This window comes from Setaria viridis, chromosome 5, assembly GCF_005286985.2.
Source record: "Setaria viridis chromosome 5, Setaria_viridis_v4.0, whole genome shotgun sequence".
Lineage (NCBI taxonomy): Eukaryota > Viridiplantae > Streptophyta > Magnoliopsida > Poales > Poaceae > Setaria > Setaria viridis.
In genome coordinates, this window is record NC_048267.2 from 15082477 (window position 1) to 15104400 (window position 21924).

At 45.5% G+C, this 21924-nt stretch overlaps 1 protein-coding gene and 1 pseudogene across 1 annotated transcript; both read right to left on the reverse strand.

The window, feature by feature from the left end:
• Nucleotides 1-3658: 3658 nt before the first annotated feature.
• On the reverse strand, nt 3659-4126 carry LOC117856265 (BTB/POZ and MATH domain-containing protein 3). The gene has a single exon (XM_034738662.1). The coding sequence runs from the start codon at nt 4124-4126 to the stop codon at nt 3659-3661; it is 468 nt and encodes a 155-aa protein (XP_034594553.1).
• A 4500-nt stretch (nt 4127-8626) lies between these two features.
• LOC117856266 (protein ALP1-like) lies at nt 8627-9955 on the reverse strand (annotated as a pseudogene).
• Nucleotides 9956-21924: the final 11969 nt, after the last annotated feature.

Sequence of the window (21924 nt, forward strand, 5' to 3'; positions counted from 1 at the left end):
GCAGTGCAATGTCAGCATTTTTAATGATGTGACAACGAATAAAGAGAGATGTAAAATGAGTTTCATGGGGATGAAACCATGTATATATGGAAACATATCTTTATCTTGTATGTAGTCTTGGAAACAACAAACAATGAAGCTATGCATTGTGTGAGGCTATTTTAACTATGAATTGACATTTTACTTGTAGAATTGTTGAAAACATAACTATGAAATTACCATTGAGAATCGTTGAGAATGGCCTTATCCTCGTGTCGTTACTCTACTGCCATTAGTGTTGCATGCACGCGTGCGTGCAAAGCGCAGACCACAAGGGGTCAACCAGCCTTCGAGGGAAATTAAACGACCCATTAATAAATTGCAGCAGGGGCTACTGCATTCTCCTCCTGTACAGAGTATGTATATATGCGCAATCACCAGCGCGGATTGGAGAGCATACAGTAATACACCGGTTACACCCACGCAACGACGACGAGGGCACGCACAGCAGCGCTGCAATGGCAAACAGACGGCAGCCAACTAACATCCCTCGCATGAACCTGACGGTTGCTGCGTCGTGTTCCAGTTCACGGTGGAGGGCTACTCCTCCACCAGCGAGGCCGCCAAGAGCGACCGCGAGTACTACCAGTCGGACAAGTTACACGTCGTCGGCGGCTACGACTGGGCCGTCCGCTACTACCCCAAGGGTCCGTTCGGTTATCCTGGAATGAGGTCTGGAAGTATTATTTTCAGCTGGATTGGAATCAGCCCGCGACGAGAAGCCCGTTCGGTTTGGACCAGCCCTGGAATGAAACAGACCAGGAATGGCCATTTCCTCGCCTCCGCGGCTCGGAAGACATCCCGACCTCATTCCTACCGGAACGGATCCTCTGGCAAGGCGGAGCTGGTGGCGGCGCGAGGTGGCGGCGTGGCAGCATAACGTGATGGCGTGGCGGCACGGTACATCCCGATAGCCATGTCGAAGATGATCTCTCGGGTCGCCGCTGCGGCGAGGCTCATGCGATCAGGGTAGCTGATGGAGCTATTGGACCCCTATATATTTAGATGTGCTGTGTAGATGGAATGGTAAGGAAGCTACGCGCGAGGCTTGAGGTCGTGGGTTCGAATCCCATGCACCGCGTACGTGCATATTTCGCGTGAAAAATCGTGACTTGTGACGTGCGTGTGTGGAGGGCTCCTGGGAATTTCTAATATTTTTTGGCGCAAAATCATTTAGTCTTAAAACCAACCGGGATAGCTCCTGGGAATTTTTAATATTTTTTGGTGCAAAATTATTTATTCTTAAAATCAAATCGGGATAAAAGGGGGTCTTTAGTCCTTCTTTTGTATCGATTGCTTTATCCCTGATGGTTTTTCGGGAGATTTGCTCCCTACCAACCGGGATAAAAGTTAGTTTTCTACCGGTGCATATTTACTAAATTGGTGATATGATAATTGCTGCTACTCTGTAATGTCAGTATCTTTTGGATGATCTTAGCATCAACCGAAAAGCAGTAACAATTTGGTTCGGGAACTAAGAATTAGTTGACACTAAATACTAGTACAATGCTGACCTTTCAGGCTATCACTGCCCGTCTACAAGAAATCCTATTGGAATAAAACTAGTATGAGATAACACCATCTATGGGGTGTTTGGGAGCACTCCACTCCACGAAAAATTGCTCCACTCCACCAACTCCGAAAATTTCGCAGCTAAACGCGTCTAGCTCCAGCAACTCCGGCTCCAGGAAAAAGGTGGAGCGGGGGGTAGATCCACGTTTTTTGTGGAGTACCTCAAGGGGTGCTCCAAAAACCCCCTTTACAGACCTCCTCGTGGAGTTTGGTGGGTATTTACCCACCATTGCCACTCGTTACACACATACCGGTTCGATTCAGAAAAATAAAAAGCCCTGTCGCCCCTACTATGCCCATCGCGCTGCCCCTGCCCGCCGCTCGCCGCGCCGCCCCTTCACGCCGCTCGCCGCGCGCCGCCCCGCCCCGGCCTGCCGTGCCGCCTGCCTACCGCCTGCCCGCCACCCCTGCGCCCCGCACCCGCCCGCCCGCCCCTGCATCTCGCGCCGCCCCTGCACGCCGCTCGCCGCGCCGCCCCGGCCTGCCGCGCCACCCGCCCGCCACCTGCCCGCCGCCCTTGCGCCCCGCGCCCGCCCGCCCGCCCCTGCTCCCCGCGCCGCCCCTGCCAGCTGCTCGCCGCGCCGCCCTAGCCTGCCGTGCCGTCCGCCCGCCGCCCCTGCGCCCCGCGCCCACCCGCCCGCCCCTGCGCCCCGCGCCGCCCCTGCCCGCCGCTCGCCGCGCCACCCCGGCTCGCCGCATGCCGCGCCGCCCGGGCTTGCCGAGGCCGAGGAGCACGTTGTGCCGGTCGACGCGGCCGCCACCGCTGGTCGCCTTGCAGGAGAGGCGCTGCAGCTTGCTCGCGTCGTTGGTTGCGAGGAGGATGTGGCTGCACCAGAGCGTCTGGAGGCTGGACGGCGTGCGAGGTGCGGCGACAAGTGGGAGAAGAACTAAAGGAGAAGAAAGGAGAACTCAAGGAGACTGACAGGTGGGACCCATTTACATGGGTATAATGGACTTTACACAGCAAGATCTTCTGTTTCCGGAGCTGGATCTGTGCATTTTGCCAAATATGTGGACAGCTCTGGTATTTTTTTGATCTGGTGGAGTGGAGCTGCAATGTGGTGGAGTTGGTGGAGTGGAGCTCAAAAAGTGCTCCCAAACACCCCCTCTATCGCTTCACATTTACATGAAATTTTCACAACACAACGTCTAGGGAAACACACTGGCTGTCTAGTTTCTTGCCACTTTGCTGGTCTGCTCATGATCGTTCGCATGATTGATCCGGCCGCTAGCATAGTAACCACACATGAGGACAGAGACGGCGCAGAAGCTTAGAGATGAGCGCAGTAAGCAAATGGACAAGATGGCCGCCGGCGCAGAAATTAGCAATGGGCGCAGCAATCGAATGGGATGGCACACAACAGGGAAGGGGAGATCTGGATATAAACATATCTGCCACGTTGGACCGCCCATGTGTCGGTCCTAGTCAGCAAACCAGGTTTTCAATTCCACCAAATCATCAAAACCAGTTTCAACTATGTCTTAAAGGTGTGTTTTGACCCGGTTTAGCAAAAGCAAGGGGTTAAGTAAACCTTTTCTTACTTTAGGGGTTATTTGAACTTAGCTCATACTTGATAGTAAATTGGACTTTCTCCTTAAAAAAAATCCGTGTGTGAAACTACTATCGCGATGACAGGATTCTGGTTTACTGTATCTCTTGTTTGTGAAACTTGCACCAGGTTCAGTAAGTACTAAGTAGCTAGTGAGACTTCATGAAACTATAATTAATTCTACGATGGAAAACATGTCGAGGATGAGCCTTTAACAATCAAGGCAACAGCGGGTCAGCAGGAAACTGAACACTGAATGGTAAAGCATATCGAACTTGCACTGCTACGCGTAGCTGTTTGAACCACAAAAGCAAGCTTAGTAATTTTCTTAACTCGAGAGTCAGGAATGACGCGGAGAAGGAAAGCACAATGTCTATGACTTTGCAGCGGATCTTGTGACACAATCACACAACCGAGATCTAAACTGGATAACCAGTAAACCAGATACAAAAGGAGAGGTTCGGAGCGCCCAATCGGTTTATTAGCAGCTAGATATATCAACCGCCCAGGACCGGCTTCTGAAGAACAGAGACGGTGCAGACCAAAGTGAAGCAGTCGCCCACAATGAAATCGGGGTCCTCCAGAACATCGTGCGTGACGTACCTCCAGAAGCCCCACTCTTGGCCATAACCTGAAAACACATGCGACGCGCTCCTCCACCTCTCCGGCGGCCGCTCGCCGTGCCTGTCCTGCAGCACGGAGACGAACCTGACCCGGACCTCATGGCCGGCGTCTTTGCTGAGCTCGCTGAGGAGCACGAGGGTGACGGATACGTAGACGCCGCCACTTTCGGGGTAGTAGCGGACGGCCCAGTCGTAGCCGCCGACGGTGAACTTGTCGGACTGGAAGTACCCGCGGCCGTCGGACATCGTCTTAGTGGCGGTGTAGCCTTCGACGTCGAAGATGATCTCCCGGGTTGCCGCTGCGGTGAGGCTCATGCGAACAGGGGTAGCTGATGGAGCCATTGGAGGATGGGTTAATTTGGCTGGGCTAAATTAAAGGGTAATGGAGACTGGGGTGGGGTAGTACTGTTCGACGCTAGTGTGTGACAGTGTGAAACAGTAAGGCGACGGCTTGGCTACCCAGCCATATATGTGTGCAAGCTGTAGATGGAGAGTAGTCAGGCGTGGGCGCGTGGCTTTGCATTAACTGTATCCTTGAAATCAGCTGCAATATCGAACCTATCCTGCATTTTCACAGTGAGGCTCCTCGACCTCGATTGCTGCACGGGGCACCTATCGACTGATGGCCAGCTTTGACGAGGTGTCATCAAGTGCAGGGAGCACTACGCGTCAGCGTCATAGCTGCGCTACTGCATTTTGTTTGGCACAAAGGGCATGTTACATTGCTGCCGGGTGCCGGCCGAGGGTCTCGTGCACGCTGCTGGTTAAGTCCGGCGAGCCGGGGGCGGCGTACTGCTGCGGAGAGCGTCTTCAGTACCATGTCTAAACCCTAGTACCAGTTATGTAACCGGTATTGTTAAGTCAGTACTAAAAGGTAGATTGTTCTTTACCTTTAGTACCGCCTTTTCTGTTTCTTTTCTCATTTTCTTCCTTTAGTACAGAATTTTTTGTTTCTTTTCTTATTTTCTTTTATGTTTCTTTATTCTATATTAGTATTTCATATCTGTTTCCTTTACGTATACTAGTTCTAATATGCAATATATATAAAGTTGTATTTGATCTATAATATTACATTTGAGATAATATTATACGTAGATATATTGTGCATACACATATATGAATAATATTACATTGCATCAACCCTCCAAGTTCAACAATTTGGATCAACTATTCTGAGCCTGAGTCCTGACGGTGATGCAGATTTGATCCATCATTATGGAACTCTCCCGCTGGATTTATTACCTTGTTCAGAAGAAATCCACTGAGTTGTTATTGAATTACCCTGATTTTTTCCATCTCGAGGAGTTCTTCCTTCATGTGCATAATCTATGTCATTAGCAAAATTTATTATATTAGATCAATGGATCTGCAATTCATTGTTATGAAATTTGTATACGTACTCTAAATTCATGGTCAATTAGAGCGTGATTGGTTGCAAAGGACGGGGCCGTCCAGAACGGATGGGATATACCGGATGGTGGGAGACAGGATAGAGCGATACAGGGGGGTTTGTTTGGTTGCACTTTGCTGTCGTCCTGAATTATGCGAGGTTGTGTTTGGTTGTACTGGTTGTATCGTTCTCGTGTATGACAGGAGTCACCAGATCGTGTTTGGTACGTAGAATGGGAGGGGATCGGAGCACCCTAGTACCATATTGGTGAGGTTACCAACAATATTCATGAACATGAGGTGTTTTGATAGTACAAAGGCTGATCGTGATGAACTACTTCCAAAGATAATTAATTACTACTAGCAGTACAATGATAACAATAAATTGTAGCATAACTATAATACGGAGCCAACTAAGTTCATTTGCCATCTTTTTTGAACCGATAGTCGCTTCTTTGACATCTTCGTCACCAGTGGACTTTAGGAAAGATGCAATTGCCTCCTCTTCGGAACTAAAACTCTTGTAGCAACAATTAGGATAACCGGTGACCTGCTGATGACAGGTTACCCAAGTTGCATAGACTCCAGGCTTCCTACCTCGGTACACAACATACCAAGCTATTGTGCCTTATAAAGGAAATAAAACTTGATTCAATTGCAAAGGTAGATGTATGATAAAAGAGACTTGGATATAGTAACTGTTGGCCTCAGATTTTATTTGCATCTTCTCTTAACCTTGAGCTTGGAGCATCAGTGACAGTAGATGAATAGCAGACCACAAACAGTACGACAATGGCAACAGAAACAGCAGGACATTGCCAACAGAAAGCACAAACAACACATTGACAACAGCTTAGCAACAACACAACCAGAAAAAAGAACAAGCAGTACCAGGGAGGTCGACAACAACAACAATGTGACCTAACCATGACAGGTTACCCAATTTGCAAAGGTAGATGCATGATACAAGCAAGTGTGATATAATAAGTGTTGGCCTCATATTTTGTTTCCATCTTCTGTTGACCTTGAGCTAGGAGCATCAGTGACACAAGAGGAAAACAAGACCAGAAATAGTACCACATTGGCAACAGAAACAACTGGACTACCAACAAAAAGAGCAGTACCAGCACAACATGGACAACATCTCAGCAACAACACAACCAGAAAGAAAGAAGAAGCAATACCAGGGATAGGTTCAACAACAACAACAATGTTGGGCAACCAAGACAGGTTACCCAATTTGCATATTATCCAATTTGCAAAGGTAGATGTATGATAATAGCAAGTCTGATATGCTAAGTTATAAAAAAATTGGCCTCAGATTTTATTTTCATCTTCCCTTGACCTTCAGCTTGGAGCATCAGTGACACAAGAGCAAAAGAAGACCAGAAACAGTAGCACAATGGCAACAGGAACAACAGCACTGCCAACAGAAATAACAGTAGCAGCACGACATGGACAACAGCTCAGCAACAACACAACCATAAATAAGGAACATGCAGTACCAGTTGGCAACAACAAGAACAAGAACAATATCATAGTCCCTCACAAGCTCAAGGTCATCTGATGGTACCCATCTAATTTGAATTGGGCAAATATTCCAATCATCATAGGCATATTTTCTTACCTTAAATAACATAAGTAACCATCAAGGCAGAAGGAAGCAACCAACATATAGGAAAGATGAAAGAAAGATGGACTTACCAGGTAGTACAAAAGCAGTAGCAGGTCATAAGAACAAGAACAATGTCATAGTCCCTCACAAGCTCAAGGTCATCTGATGGTACCCATCTACTTTGAATTGGGCAAATAAGTTTATCATCGTAGGCATAGGTTCTTACCTTTAATAACATATGCATCCATCAATTCAGAACATGTAAGGAAGCAATCAACAAAAATGGCATCACTAGGTAGTAAAGCACCAGGAAAGCTTAATTTACCAGAACAAAGACATGGCATCCATCACAAAGATCAGGTGCAGGTGTTCATGTTTACACACCCAACAGATCCCTCCCAAGCACCTCTACTAGATGGAACCATGTGTCCTATGCTATACAAAAATAAATGCAGCCTTGGATAGGCTCCAAATGGTGTCTCTACCCTCACCATTAGTGGTTAGTGCTAACCCAAAATGTCAAACTATAGCATAGGCAAGCAAAATATCAAATGGCAGTCCTTAAGCACCTAGAGGAAGTTGGCTTGGCTCAGGTAGGTCCTAAGCCAAAGGATCCTATGGGCTTCACTCATCTGAACAAAGCATAGGCCTTCTGCTTTGATCTTCAGCAAGTACACAAGTGCAAACATCAGGGCCTCCTGTGAGTACCCAGGACAGGACATGACACAACCATAAAGATCCTCATAGACCTCATTGTGCTGAGGAGCCTTGAGGGCATCTGCAACAGAGGCAACAGCAACAGTCATACCATGCATTAGCTGGTATTCTTCCTCACCCAACTTCCTCCTTTTACCACCTCTCCCTTCCTTATCATCAGAACTCTTAGAGGTGTCCAGCCCATTAGAGGCTGCATTTTGCTTACCAGAATCACCCTCATTCCTATCTAAATTAATTGTCTCTGATTTAACATCTCCCCCCTCAAGGTGGCCAAGGTCAGTTGGTACACCTAAAGGTTCATTGGAACCCATGGCAAACCTACCAGTAGCCTGACTAGACCCAAAAATGGCCTCCATTTGGACATAGTTCTCAATTGGAGTGTTCAAGAACTTGGCATCAACAGGATGATCCTAGTTGGGCAAAAAGGTTGTGCAACAGTTAGAGAAAAGGGTAACTATTAACCATAACACTGAGATATATTTAAGTTGTGGCCTAACCTTAGTATGACCTATCAGATGCTCCTCCTCAAGGACTATCATATGATGGTCCTCATTCCAGAGAGCACCACTGAGATCCTTGAGCCTAGCAATCTTAACCCACCTCTGTCTCCATTTGCGTAGGTGGTTATAAATTTGGTTGGTGGTGACATTGACTTCAGCAAAATCAAAAACCATCCTAGCAACTTGCCTAACATGCACTTCCTTGAAGCCTTTGTCAGTTTTGACCCCTTACCCAACCAGATCATGAAACCTCCTAAGCATGAAGGCTGACTGAACACTGCTCCATTGCATTGGCCCCCCAGGCTGGGCTCCATTGGGTGGAGGGGCTGCTGGGTTCCCTTCCTCCACAGCAGCCACCCCACCCTCAGCCCCTGCCTCATTGACAACACCAACAACTTCCTCACCCATCACAGCCATGTCCTAACCATCATACCATCAAAAAAAGAAACACCAAAGTACTTAGAAATCAAACAACAAAAAAATACTTCATGCAAATATCATACCATGCATATTGTTCATGATTGCAGGTACACATCATAGCAAAGTACCAAGGTCTCAGAACATATTACAAATTCATCAATGCTACTTAACAGTACATGAACCCCAAGTACTTCAGTGGAATTAAACTCTAGAAGATCCCCTATTCTGCCACATTTGTGCAGCCCATGCATCCCTTTGTTGTGCCTAGGTTCCATTGTCAGGACTATGTTCTGGCTCAGGGGGGTATCAGTAGAGTTAGGAGTCCAAGCAGCTTCAATGGGGACATGTTCATCTTGTCCATGCCTAAGTATTGAATTGTGCAGAATACATTAGGCAAGAACCAACTTCACTTGGGTTTTGTAAGGATGGAAAGGCTTGTTATCAAGGATTCTGAATCTATTCTTTAGAGCACCAAAGGCCCTCTCTACTGTCACCCTAAGAGAAGAATGCCTCAGGTTAAACAACTCTCTTTGATTTTGTGGCCTATTTGAACCAAACTCCCTCAAGTGGTACCTTGTACAACGATATGGCGGCAGGAACCCAGACCCGACTGCATATCCAGCATCCACAAGATAGAATTTCCCTAGACAATGTAACAAATGGAGATGGTTTATCAGTTTAGTGTGTGCAAGTATTGTTGGCATGTGTGTATGTGAGTTATGGTACCTTGTGGGACTGTAAGACCATCTGCCCTTTCAAGAGCATCTGATAAAATCAGAGCGCATGTGCAGATCCCTCCCAACCAGCAAGCACATATTTAAACCTGAGATCAAAGTCCACTGCTGCCAGTACATTCTGAGTGATGGTGTGCTTCCTGCCTCTAAAGGTAGCTTGCATCTTCAAAGAAAATCTAGCTAAGACATGTGTCCCATCAATTGCTCCTGTGCAATCCTAAAAATAAAAAGCCATATTAACAGGTTGCTACCATATGGGTAAGGTCAGTTGGTTTGCAATTAGGAAAGGGCCACCAACCTTGAAATATGGGTTCCATCTCCTGCTACCAAGGATCCTAGGATGGACACTAGTGGATGGTGGAACAATCAGCTCATTTCTCAACTCACCAACTGCATACAAGACTTGATGAAAGAACCTACTGATAGTTTTAGGTGACCTCCTAAATGTCATGTTAATGACCTTGAACCTTTGGTTGTGTCCCACTACATGCAAGAACATTGTTACTTGTTCTTCAACAGTGGCATGGATGCTATCCATAACTAACTCTCTAGACTGAAACAAGTCACATAGTTGGAAAAAAGGTGCCCTTCTCATCCTTAGCAGGTTGACACAATGGACATCATCAGATTCATAAATGAATCTGAGGTTGCTATTCCTCTCTCTGTCCCTCTCTACCATGGGTCCATAGATAATAGATCGAGCATCCTCACTTCTCCTTCTAAACCACAAGAAAAACCATGCAGCAACAGCAGCAACAAGAGCAGCCGCAGCCCGGCACCTACCTTGCAAGCCCATGTCTAAGAATACAATGCAGTGTTCATTAGAGCTCAGTAGAAGAACTTGGGGTCATGTTGTTAAGCAAGCAAACATTCTGAACTACATGTTATCCTAGACACGGCTGCCACACCCGAAGGTGCTCCTTCGATAGCAAGGATTCATCATCAACCTAGGCACTTTGCTCAGCTCAGTACTACGGGCGTGATTGGTTGCAAAGGAGTAAGCCATGGTTAAAGGACACAAGAAATCAAATCGACAAAGATACTGACAACCATAGATCCGCATAAGAACCAACATAGGGTTCATCAAAACCATAAATGCAGATGCAGAACAACCATAGATCCGTATCAGAAACAACCTAGGGTTCATTGACACCAACCAAGATGTACCGTTGTAGCACCGGTGGAGGCACAGGGTGCTGCCGGAGGACCTCGACCCACCGGGAGGATGGTACAAGAACAAAAAAAAAAATTCAGATCGACCTCTACAAATGTGACAACCATAGATCTACATCACAAAAGTACCTAGGGTTCATCAAAACCATAAATCAAGATACAGAACAACAAAAGGAGCGCACGGATCTGACAGAAGAACAACCTAGGGTTCATCGACACCAACCAAAAAAAGATGAATCGACAGATCAGCGGGGGAGGGGATGAAGCAGCGTAAGAGGATGGGGAGATGTACCATCGTAGCACCGGCGGGGGCACAGGGCGCCGCCGGGGTACCTCAATCCACCAGCGAACCGAGGTCGAACAGGAGGAAGGAGATGAGAAGGCGCACTAGGGAGGAGGGGAGCGAAGAAAGTGGTGCGAGGATGGGAGGTCACCGTAACCTCCCGCGCCTTTAGCCCCGGGACGGCGCCATCTCCCGCGCTCTGCCGAAAACTTCCCGCCAGCATCGCTCCATCCCGGCTCACGAGCGAAGGAGCCCTCTGGGCGGACGGGGCGATGCGGGATGGAGTGGGGGAAAGGAACGGGGGGAGGGGGGGTGTGCCGTTTCGGTTTCGGAAGGGCAATCGAACACGCGAGAGTGCACAGGACGGTTCGTGGTAATGCGTTGGACGGTGGAAGACGGGCTACCAATCACACCCTTATACGCTTGGGATGTACAAAGCTATGGATGAACTCACATACATAGTATCCACATAAATTATTCCCCAAATTCTATCTCAAACACTATATATATGGTAAAAAAAGTTATGAAATATTTGTTGTGTTCAAGGAAGTGATACGAGATGTGTAAATTCAATACATACCGAGAATTCAAAGTGGATATGAAGTTGCTTCTTGAATTCACCTAAGTGATGTTGACGGAAGCGTGCCCATGCTCTGTTAAGCATGTCTATAAGGTTGGTGTATTGATTTCTTGGTGTCCTCAGAGAGTCCAGGATATAGACCATGCTTCGATCAACCACGATAACAAGGAGTATCCAGTGAAAGTTGTACATATATGCATACTGAAAAGCTTTTTAGTCTTATTTTTAACTACTAGTTCAAAAAATAAAAGAGATGGGAACGCTCACTTGAAGTTGTATGGCAGAAGTATGTACTTCTTGTAATGTTGCTTGTCCAAGAAATTATATATATTCTTCAAGGTTCGATTTGGTTTATCTCTTACATTTGCCTCGTTTATAACATTGGGGTCCATGAAGCCGACGTCATACAATCCTATCCTCCGGCAAGCTTGAATCTCCATCATGCATGATACAAAATAGAATAGGAGATAAGGCATCGCATAATGACTAGAGCGGGGATTTTGAAGTTAGAGAAAATTAAACACTTACAAAACCCAGGAACTGATGAGTGATTTATCAAGTGCGTCTTGATTGTAAAGAAAATAGAATTCCTCGAGTGGCACATTTATAATGGCTTCCCCACGAAATAATGTTGATCTCCAATCCAAACTTCTACCATGACTAAACCGTTGGCTGAAGCCTCCATGTACTATTGGTGCAATTTGTACATCTTCGTTGGAAGACGGTCCACCAACTGTGGCCACACAAGCGGTTTCCCTAACTCAAATTTCTATTTAGCAGCCCGAGGTTGCTTTGGGACGTGATCCTGTACTCAAAGTTGAGCTAGGGTGAGATTTGTATCTTTGGAGAATTGAAGCAGGTTCTGATCAAACTCTGAAAGTACCTGGAGCGTGGCAACCGATTGGTTGGATTGGGTTCCGAGCTGTGGAATAGTTGACCCACTTTTCTTCTTCTTCTGAAAAGCCTTTGTTATTGTGCGGTCATAGTCAGATAGCGGTGGTTTCTCTGACTTTTTCTTTTTCTCCAACTCCATGCTTCTAATGAAAACCTGAAATTTAACCCTATCAAGTGGTGTATCTTTCTTTATGGGAGGCTTTGGTGCGAAGTGAGCTTTAACCTGAGCATCCACTACCGCGTCGAGTTTCGCATAAGTGATATCATAAGGTTTCTTGGGCTCTGGTTGCTTCTCCTTAGGCTTCTTCTTTGTAGCCGCAGTAAGCAGAACTGAAGGCGTCTTTCGCCGTGTAGCCTTGCTCATAACAGGGGAGGTGGACTCATGTTAGGATCCCTGTCAGCTGGTGGAGAGTGTTGACTCATGCTAGGATCCCTATTAGCTAGTGGAGAGGGTGCCCTGGCAGATGGCGTAGGTAATCTTGCACTTGAGCCCTGAGGAGATAATCCCAAGGTCGAGGGATTCGGTTGCGGAATCCTTATGTAGCGCTTGGGCCATAGAATCCAACCATGGATGGTTTCTCCTAAATTCTTTTCTTTGTCACTTCCAGGTACCTCCAGTTTGAGGTCATCCCAACCGTTGACCACTCGGTCCACCCTAACTTTGGCGTAACCGCGAGCTAGAATCTCCACGCCATGTATTCTTTGGCCTTTGGTTGGTTGTTCAGTCACACCATAAGACACCAAGATGAGCTTATTTTTCACGGGATTAACAAACTCACAAGGGACCCTCACAGTGATGTCGTCCATGGGGTGGCGTTGGTTGTCCTCAACCATGTCTGAAGGTCCTCCAGCTGGGGCTTCTGTGGAAGCGACGCTGCTTCGATGCTGATAGGGGCTTACATCGACATTAGCCCCTTGATGATGTAGCTGCTCACGCCGGTCAATTGCTTCCTCCATTCTTACCTATGTCAAAGCTACATGTTCTTGCAACTCTCACAGCTGTCGTGCGTGCCTTACTTATTTGGTGTCTTCTGTAGGAATCAATGTGCTCACGAAAGGCAAACTTCCATGGAATTACTCCTTTGCCTCGGCAATATCCAGGGTGTTCTGGATTACCTAGTGCCATAGTCAGCTCATCCTTCTCTCGATCAGGCACGAAAGATCCTTCAGCCGTAGACTTTATTAACTCAACAAGCCTCATAGCCGCTTCTCTTAATTCTTGGCCAAACACAAATGATCCATTTTTGGGATTGAGCGTGCCGCCATGAGCATAATACCAATGCTTTGCTTGCTCCGGCCATTTGAGAGTCGCCGGTACGATTCCCTTAGCAATTATGTCATCTTCCATCCTCTGCCATTTGATGATCCCCTTCTTGTAACCTCCTGGCCCAAGATGATGATAATATTTCTTTAGATGAGCATTGTTAGTGTTGATTTTAGTTGCCTTAGCGCTCTTTTTGACTGCTTGAACTACACAAATGAATCCCAGTTACATCTTAACTTCGGGTGCTTCGTGAAATCTGGTGTAAGACCCTTCTTTATGTAGTTTTTGTTCAGGTTCTTCTTGTACATCTGAAAGCAATTGCACCCTTCTGAAAGCTCCAATCTTTCACTTTTGCTTCATCTACACCTTCAAACGTGAAGTTTTCTTTTATCTGTTCCCATATCATTTCCTTCTCTCACTCAGGAACCACGCTTATGGGGACCGTGCTTGTGGAAGCGACGCTCTCATCGATTTTTGGGCTTTTCCATTTTTGAAAGCTTATTGTGATGTTATCTCTAACAAGAAATCCAATTTGATTCACCAATTTGATCTTAGTATTGTATGGAGCAATTGATTCACCATCTTCATCAATTTCCGTGATGATGATACGCCCGCTAACTTCTTACCTTGTTTCCGTTTAGGCCTGCTTCTCGATCGAGATGGCTAAAAATGAAAGAACTATTAATTCCCAATAACCTTGATAAGTAGAAAATTCAAATAATGCTTACGTATAATAATTGCTATACCTCGCCTTATTGCCCATCATTGCCTCCCTCAGCAATTGGTTGCTTCTCATTGCCATCCCCAGACATGTTGAGGTAGATGTCAGTCTTGCTGTGATCGTCCTCTTCATTTAATGGATCGTTCGTGCGACCTTGAGCAATCAAGTTCATTAGGTATTCCTCATCCAATTGGGCCTACTCGTTTTCTGATCATGCCATTGTAACTAATATAATATAAAAAGAATTATTCTAAGAAATAGTAGGAATCAACAATAAAAAGAATGGCTACAAAAAGAATTAAACACTTATACAATTTGTAACTAATAGAATATGAAATAATTATTCTAAGAAATAGTAGGCATCAACAATAAAAAGAATGACTAAAAAAAATTAAACACTTATACAATTTGTAAAAATAACAAATGATAAAAAAGAATGAAACACTTAAACAATTTGTTACAATAAAAAGAATGACTATTATAATAATAATGACTATAACTTATACATATAATTACAAAAATGACTAAAACATGAAGACTAATAGTTATACATTATTAAAATTTGTTACAAAAAATGACTAAAAAAGTAATTACTAATACTGCAAAAATATTGAATTTGTACATTTTGAACTATTTATACATTTTGAACTATTTGATGAATTTTGTAATAGTAAATGACAACATCATAAAATTTCTTGGTACTTTATAAAAGTATCAAAGTAATTTTCACTTATCTCTAGACATTTCTAACAATTAACAGAATTTTGTAACATGGCATGTTGTATAATGTACAATTAATAGGCTTTTCCAACATTTTTTTTGTAATTTGTAGCTAGTTGAAGATTGTTTCCATATTTCTAGCTAATTCAACATTTTTCCTACCATTTCTAGCTAACTCATATACTGTAGAAATAAAAAAATAAAAAAAAAGATGACGTCAGCCGGTCGCGGGATTACATCAGTAGAGAAGACATGAGCCCACGGCCGGCCACGCGCGCTCGTGGAGGACTGGAGGAGGCGCCGGCGGTGGCCGGGTCGGGGAGGACGCGCGGCCAGTGGGTGGAGGAGGAGGACAACCGTGGCGGCGAAGTGGGGGGCGGCGGCGGCGGAGTGGCGGGGCGGGCGCCAGCGGCCGGGTCGGGGAGGAGGCCAGTGGCGTATCGTTGGGGAGGAAGCGGCCGGCGGGGAGGACACGGCGGTGAAGTGGGGGTGGCGGTGCTGGTGTCGTTGGGGCGGAGGTTGGCGGCGATGGGGGCATCGGTGCGTGGTCGGGTCGTGGAGGAGGCCGGTGACATGTCGTTGGGGAGTAAGCAGGTGGCAGGGAGGACGCGCGCGGCAGCGAAGTGGGGGGCGGCGGCACCGGTGTCGTCGGGGCAGAGGTTGGCGGTGACGGGGGTGACGGTGGCGACAGAGGACGTCGATCAGGGGGGGCGGCGTTGGAAGGGGATGGGGTTCTTATCCCTTAGGATCGGGCGTCACCCCCACCTGATACTAATTTCCATTAGTATCGGGTGGTGGCCAGCACCGGTACTAAAGACCACCTTTAGTATCGGTGTTGGGCACTACCCGGTACTAAGGGAGGCAGAGCGCGGCAAAATGAAACTTGTCCCCTCAAAAACATCTGGTACTAAAGAGCTTTATAGCCCACTGTTTTGACTTCCTGCTTAAACATCTTTTTATTTATTGCTATTATATTAATTTATTGCATAGTAAATCAAATAACATTTAAAAATTACAAAAACAATTTGTTAGTTTGATGTTGATTAGATCTATACTATAAAAAATATTAGATGTAGTTAAATATCAAACATAGTAAAATTATTAATTTTAACTTAATAATATGTTATAATGGTCATGATACTTATGTTAACTTTAAAATTCAAAAAAAATAGATATTTTGACCTGCAAAAATTTAGAACAATAGTGCTTGCCGTGTTATTAACATGTTTACCATGACTTAGTCTTGTACTTGTTTAATTGTACGTAAATTTATTGTTTAATATTTATGTAGGGATACGAGGTAGGCTACACTAGCGCAAAATAAAATTTTTTCTACCGTGTAAACTAGGAAAACTGCCGTATATAGATCACGGGATTACCACTTGACGCACAGGTATGAAAGTTGTAGAATTGCATCGGGGCAGCGAAGTCGATCAGCGTAGTCGAACACGTCGACGTCGAGCAGCTCCTTAGGAGCTCGTCCACGTACAGCGAGGTCCTCCTCGTGCCGCGGCTCGTCGTTGGCTCGTCGGCGGCTCGTCGTGGCTCGTCGGCGGCTCGTCCAAGTGCTGCAGGTGCAACACCTCTAAGGTATCCACACGACTATGTTTCGTCCAAAAGGTGTAAACCCTAGGGCACCCCCACCCCTCTATTTATAGAGGTTCCTGACGGGCCTCTGGGTCCGAGGCCCATTATTACTCTAAACCTGATCCGATTCGGATCACATCCGAATTGGGCTTCCAGCCCCTTAAGTGTGTGACCCTATAGGTTCGGATACGTATAGACATGGCCCGAGTACTCCTACTCAGCCCAATAGTCAGTAGTAGCCTCTAGCAAGACGTGCCAACTCCTATACGCACACGAAGATCATATCAGACAAACCGTCACAACATCACGTACATGCTATTCCCTTTGCCTCACGATATTTGGTCTAGCTCCAAGCCGACTGCGCTTTCTCGATTCTGTGATTCGGAAGCCCTTTGTAAGTTAACTTTTAACCTTACGTAGCATGGCCATGCATTTCCGGATTCGATCACTCGAGGGGCTCAGAGATATCACTCTCAATCAGAGAGGAGCAAATCCCATCTTGATCGACCATGCCTCACAGCATGCTTCCTGACAAACCCGAAAGCTACCTTTTTAACTACCCTCTTACGGTGTAGCATTTGATAGCCCCTAAGTAAGTCGATCCACATCTTGAGTACATGCAAAAATCTCAGGTCTAAGGACAAAGCGTACATGTTATGTAAAGAGAGAACTACTTCTCGCGTTGGGTCAGTCCTAGCACATGTCTCTACATATGCCTACATTATTAGTTTTACATCTCCATGTCCATGACTTGTGAAACATAGTCATCAACTAATACATGTACTAGTCTAATATTCATGTGTGTCCACACATGAACTCCGACTAGGGACAACTTTTAGAATAACATACAAGTAAAGAGTTCCACATACAATTCACATAATTGCACATCAATTCAAGCAGCCTTTAATGGATATTCAATGAACACAATATACAAATCATGGATACAATCAGATATCATCATCTCTATGATTGCCTCTAGGGCATACCTCCAACAGTTTAATGGTGCTAAAAAATTAAAATATTTAATATTTTAACCATGCAAAAATTAGTTCTTGTTTAATGCCATGCAAATATTATTATTAATAAACCCATAGAATACATGACATATCATTATAATGCGTTATTACATTACTTTATCACTTGACCACAAAACACAACATAATGGTTCTAATACATTACACATCATCATCAATCGGAATGTTAATAACCTTCTTCTTGACGAACATCCCATGGTTGTGATCACGGCGTAAGTATGGAGCGTCCTCTTTGGCTAACAGGATGGTTGGATCAACATTGATTGAAAATGGAGGAAGATCATCAAACTGATCATAATCTTCTAAAATGTCAGTATTGTCCTCAACTCCAACGATTTTTCTTTTCCCTAAAAGAACTATGTGGCACTTTTGTTGGTTATCTGACTTATTAGCACCCTTTTGTTTTGGTTTGCTTGACATGTCCTTCACATAGAAAACTTGAGTCACATCATTGGCTAGGATGAATGGTTCGTCTCTATATCCAATCTTGTTGAGGTCTACTATTGTCATCCCATAGTTATCTTTCGTTACGTCTCCTCTAGTAAGTTTCACCCATTGGCATTGACATAGAGGGATTTTTAAAGGTCCATAGTCGAGTTCCCATATCTCCTCAATGACACCATAGTATCTATCTTTTTTTCCCAATATTATCTATTGCATCTATATGGACACCACTATTTTGGTTTGTGCTCTTTTGGTCTTGGGCTCTTGTGTAAAATGTGTATTTATCTCATATCTTTGGAATGTTGATACTGAGATAGATGGACCCCTAGCCAACCATGCTGGTTGCTCTTCAATCATGTCATCACCCATCAGTCGTCGCCGCAACCCAGTTGTGAAAGTATCAATGTGATGACGTGTAATCCAGGCCCCAGTTTTTCCTTGGTTTGAGGACCGTACAATGGTCTTGTGCTCCTCCATATATGGAGCCACTAGGGATGATTATTGCAGGATCGTGAAGTGTGCTTTACGAAATGTACTCTGATCAATGTCCATCCGAGCTTTCCTCCCTAGTGTGCCCTTTCCCTTGAGTTTTCCCTCATGGCGTGATACAGGGACTCCAATCGAACTTAGGTCGTTAATAAAGTCAACACAAAACTCAATAACCTCCTCTGTTCTTTTTCAAACTTGGAAAATTCTTTGTCAACTCTTCTCCACTAGGGCCTATCAACAGGGCGTCTGATCATTTCATCTTGCTTATGTTCTTCTTTGTACCAACATATCAACTTTGCATGTGCCTTGTTTCTAAAAAAACGCCAACCGCGGTACTACAGGAAAATACCACATTACCTTCGCAGGAACTTTCTTCTTGCTGGCCTGCCCATCAACATCACCCAGGTCATCTCGTCTGATCTTATAATGCAGCGCTTCGCAGACAAGACAAGCCTCCAATTTCTCGTATTCCTCACCGCAATAGAGGATATAGTCATTAGGACATACGTGTATCTTTTGTACATCCAAACTTAGAGGACAAACAACCTTTTTCGCTTTGTATGTTGAGAATGGCAATTCACTCCCCTCGGGAAGCATGTTGTTTATGATTTTCATTAACTCATCAAAACCCCTATCAGAAACTCCATTTTTTGCATTCCATTGCAATATTTCTCGTGTGGTACCTGTCGGGCATACATCCTAGGCCCACGAGTAGGCCCTGTATATCCCACTCAGGGGTGTACCCGGACGTGATCAAAGGCTCGAGGGTTGCGCGGCAGGGGAGTGTAGCCCACTCAAACTCCTGAAGACTAGTCGGTGTACATAAGGAAACTGCCATGTCTAGACCGAGTAGGACTCTGTAACCGAACCCGACTAGGTTTCTACCCTGTAACCCTGCTCCCCTGCTCATATAAGGGCGGGCAGGGACCCCCTCCAGAGACAACTCATCCAAGTTCAATACAATCAACACAAAGGATGTAGGGTATTACACGATCTAGCGGCCCGAACTTGTCTAAATCGTGTTCCTTGCGTCACCATTGACTCCTTGATTCTCGATGACATCCACCGGACAAAAGACCACCTAGGGTACCCCCTAGGTGGGTTGCTGGTCTAAAACACTGACAGCTGGCATGCCAGGTAGGGGAAGTTGCCGAGTTTCTCCGCGCAAGTTCGATGGCATCTATCATTATCAAGCCTGCTTTCACCTTTAAGGCGGGCACAACCTTTGTTTCTAGATCCTGGCTTTGCATCGCCGACGGCGCTGGATCGTTTCAGCGCCACATCATCAGCATCCAGGGGAAGGGACCTCTTGACGAAAGCATTCCTCAGCAAAAGATGAGGGATTTTGCTGAGAAAAACCAAATTTTTAAAGTCAGCAACACCAAGTTCGACTACGGTTTGGACTTGACCTCAGCTCGGACTAGTCGGCACAAGCTGAAGCCCAAGTCACCTCACAAGTCAACTTCGACTCAAAGACGATTCCCATACAAACTCCGCAACACAGCCAAAGTCTACCAAGGTCTCCTTACTCGAACTCAACTCGAACACGGGAAAGTTAAGGACTGCGACTTCAACTCGGACTACGTCAAAGAAATTCCATTACGGGGACCAGCTCAAGGTCTGGTAGTTACTTCAACACCACAAGGCAGATTCGTTTACTAGCCAGGGATAAGGCCATCTCTCGTTACCCATGACTACGAGTCACGCCTTGTCGCTCACATAGACAACCTCCCGTATCAAGAAGGCATCCCGCTCACTTCAAACCGCGAGGAAAGCACTACAGAAATCGCAACATCAAGCTCTGAAAGCTACTACCCATACAGAGAAATTTTCATCATCACTCAAAATAATAATATGGGTACTAGTCAACAGAGAACCCATCGACAGATAGCACAGCCCGATAACGTTTCAGAGGATGAGTCCTCGGCTAACGCCCCACAAGATGAAACTTCCAAGCAAAGAAACCAAAGAAGGGCACGAAACATTACTCGGGCTAAGCGTCGACAACTACTAGCCACAAACATTCCTATCACAAACCTTGAAAGAGCATTTGACGCAGTACAAGCCCAAGAGCACAACACTCCACTCGCAGCAATTGCCTCAATCAACCTTATATCAACTCTCATACCTCAAGACAGAGAAAATAAAATAACATCGTAACTTGCGCAGCGAGGCAATGGACTAATTGCACAATTCGCAGAACAAGCTTACAAACTACTCGATAAAGAATCACCAATCCCATCTATCCCTCGCAACTCGGCTCATCGAGAAGGCAGTAGGGGTACCGCAGTCAACAATGGCCATCACGGAGCTCAAAGAAATAACAACAAAGTAGTCAACCAACCAAGGCAACATAGCCAAGGACAGAGCAAACGCGAGGCCCCAATACAACATAAAGATGCCGGAGAGGCCAGCTGCACCAACTCTACAAAAAGTCCTCGCCATGTCAGGAAAAATCACGAAGTATCAAATTTCAGCGATCTACGGGAAGTAATCAATAGTCGCCGCGAACGTGAAGTCAAGAACTATAACCATTTTCCTGCTTTCACAATGCGGGTAATGAGGACAAGATTACCCTTAAAATTCAAGCCAACAGGAATCACTAAGTATGATGGCAAGCAGGACCCAATTCAATGGCTAGTAGTTCAAGCAGCCGGAGGTAACGATGACACAAAGGTCATTCATTTTCCCACATACATGGAACCCGTGCCTCTAACATGGCTTTCACCAACAACTACGCGGGCTCCATGACCTGACCAAGCAACAAGATCGACCTAAGTCAAGTAAAGCAAAACGAAGGTGAAACACTATACGACTACCTACATCGATTCTTTGAAAAGAAGGCTACTATAGTCGACATTTCAGAAACAGACGTCATCGAGTGTTTTCAAAATGGCCACTATGATAGTCGAACATACCAAGACTTTGGTAGATGATGACCAGTCACTGTCAAAGACCTCAAAATCATGGTACAACAATGGGCAGACGGAGAAGATAAAGAGTGTGAGCGATTCGGCTCCCATCGCAACCACGGGTGCGACAATAACAGTCACGAATAGGACAAGAACCGAAATACCGATACTCAAAATAACTACTCGAGCAACCAAAACCGCAAACGCAAACTTGACAACACCGTTGCTTCCATGACCAACTCAGGAAAGAAAGGATCATGCAAACGCGACGAAGGACCAAGCTTCACCGAACTACTCAAGAAACAATGCCCATGGAACCCAAACAACAAACACTCAGCGATAGACTGCTACAGCATGCGCCGAGTAATGCAAGATTTACCCACACCACGACCTCCTGAAGAATACAATCAGAAAAAGGATAAGGGCAAAAATAAAATCGATAAGGATGAAGAAGGAGAGGGAGACTTCTAGACCACCTCCAAAACATTCAATGTAATTTTTGGTGGAATCCTGAGTACCGCATCCAAACGATCCAGCAAATTGGTACTCAGAGAAATTATGGCCATTGAACCAGCAGATCCAACACCACTAAAATGGTCTAAGGTACCCATAACCTTCAGCAGAAGGGACCAATGGACAACTTCTCAGAACCAGGCCGATTCCA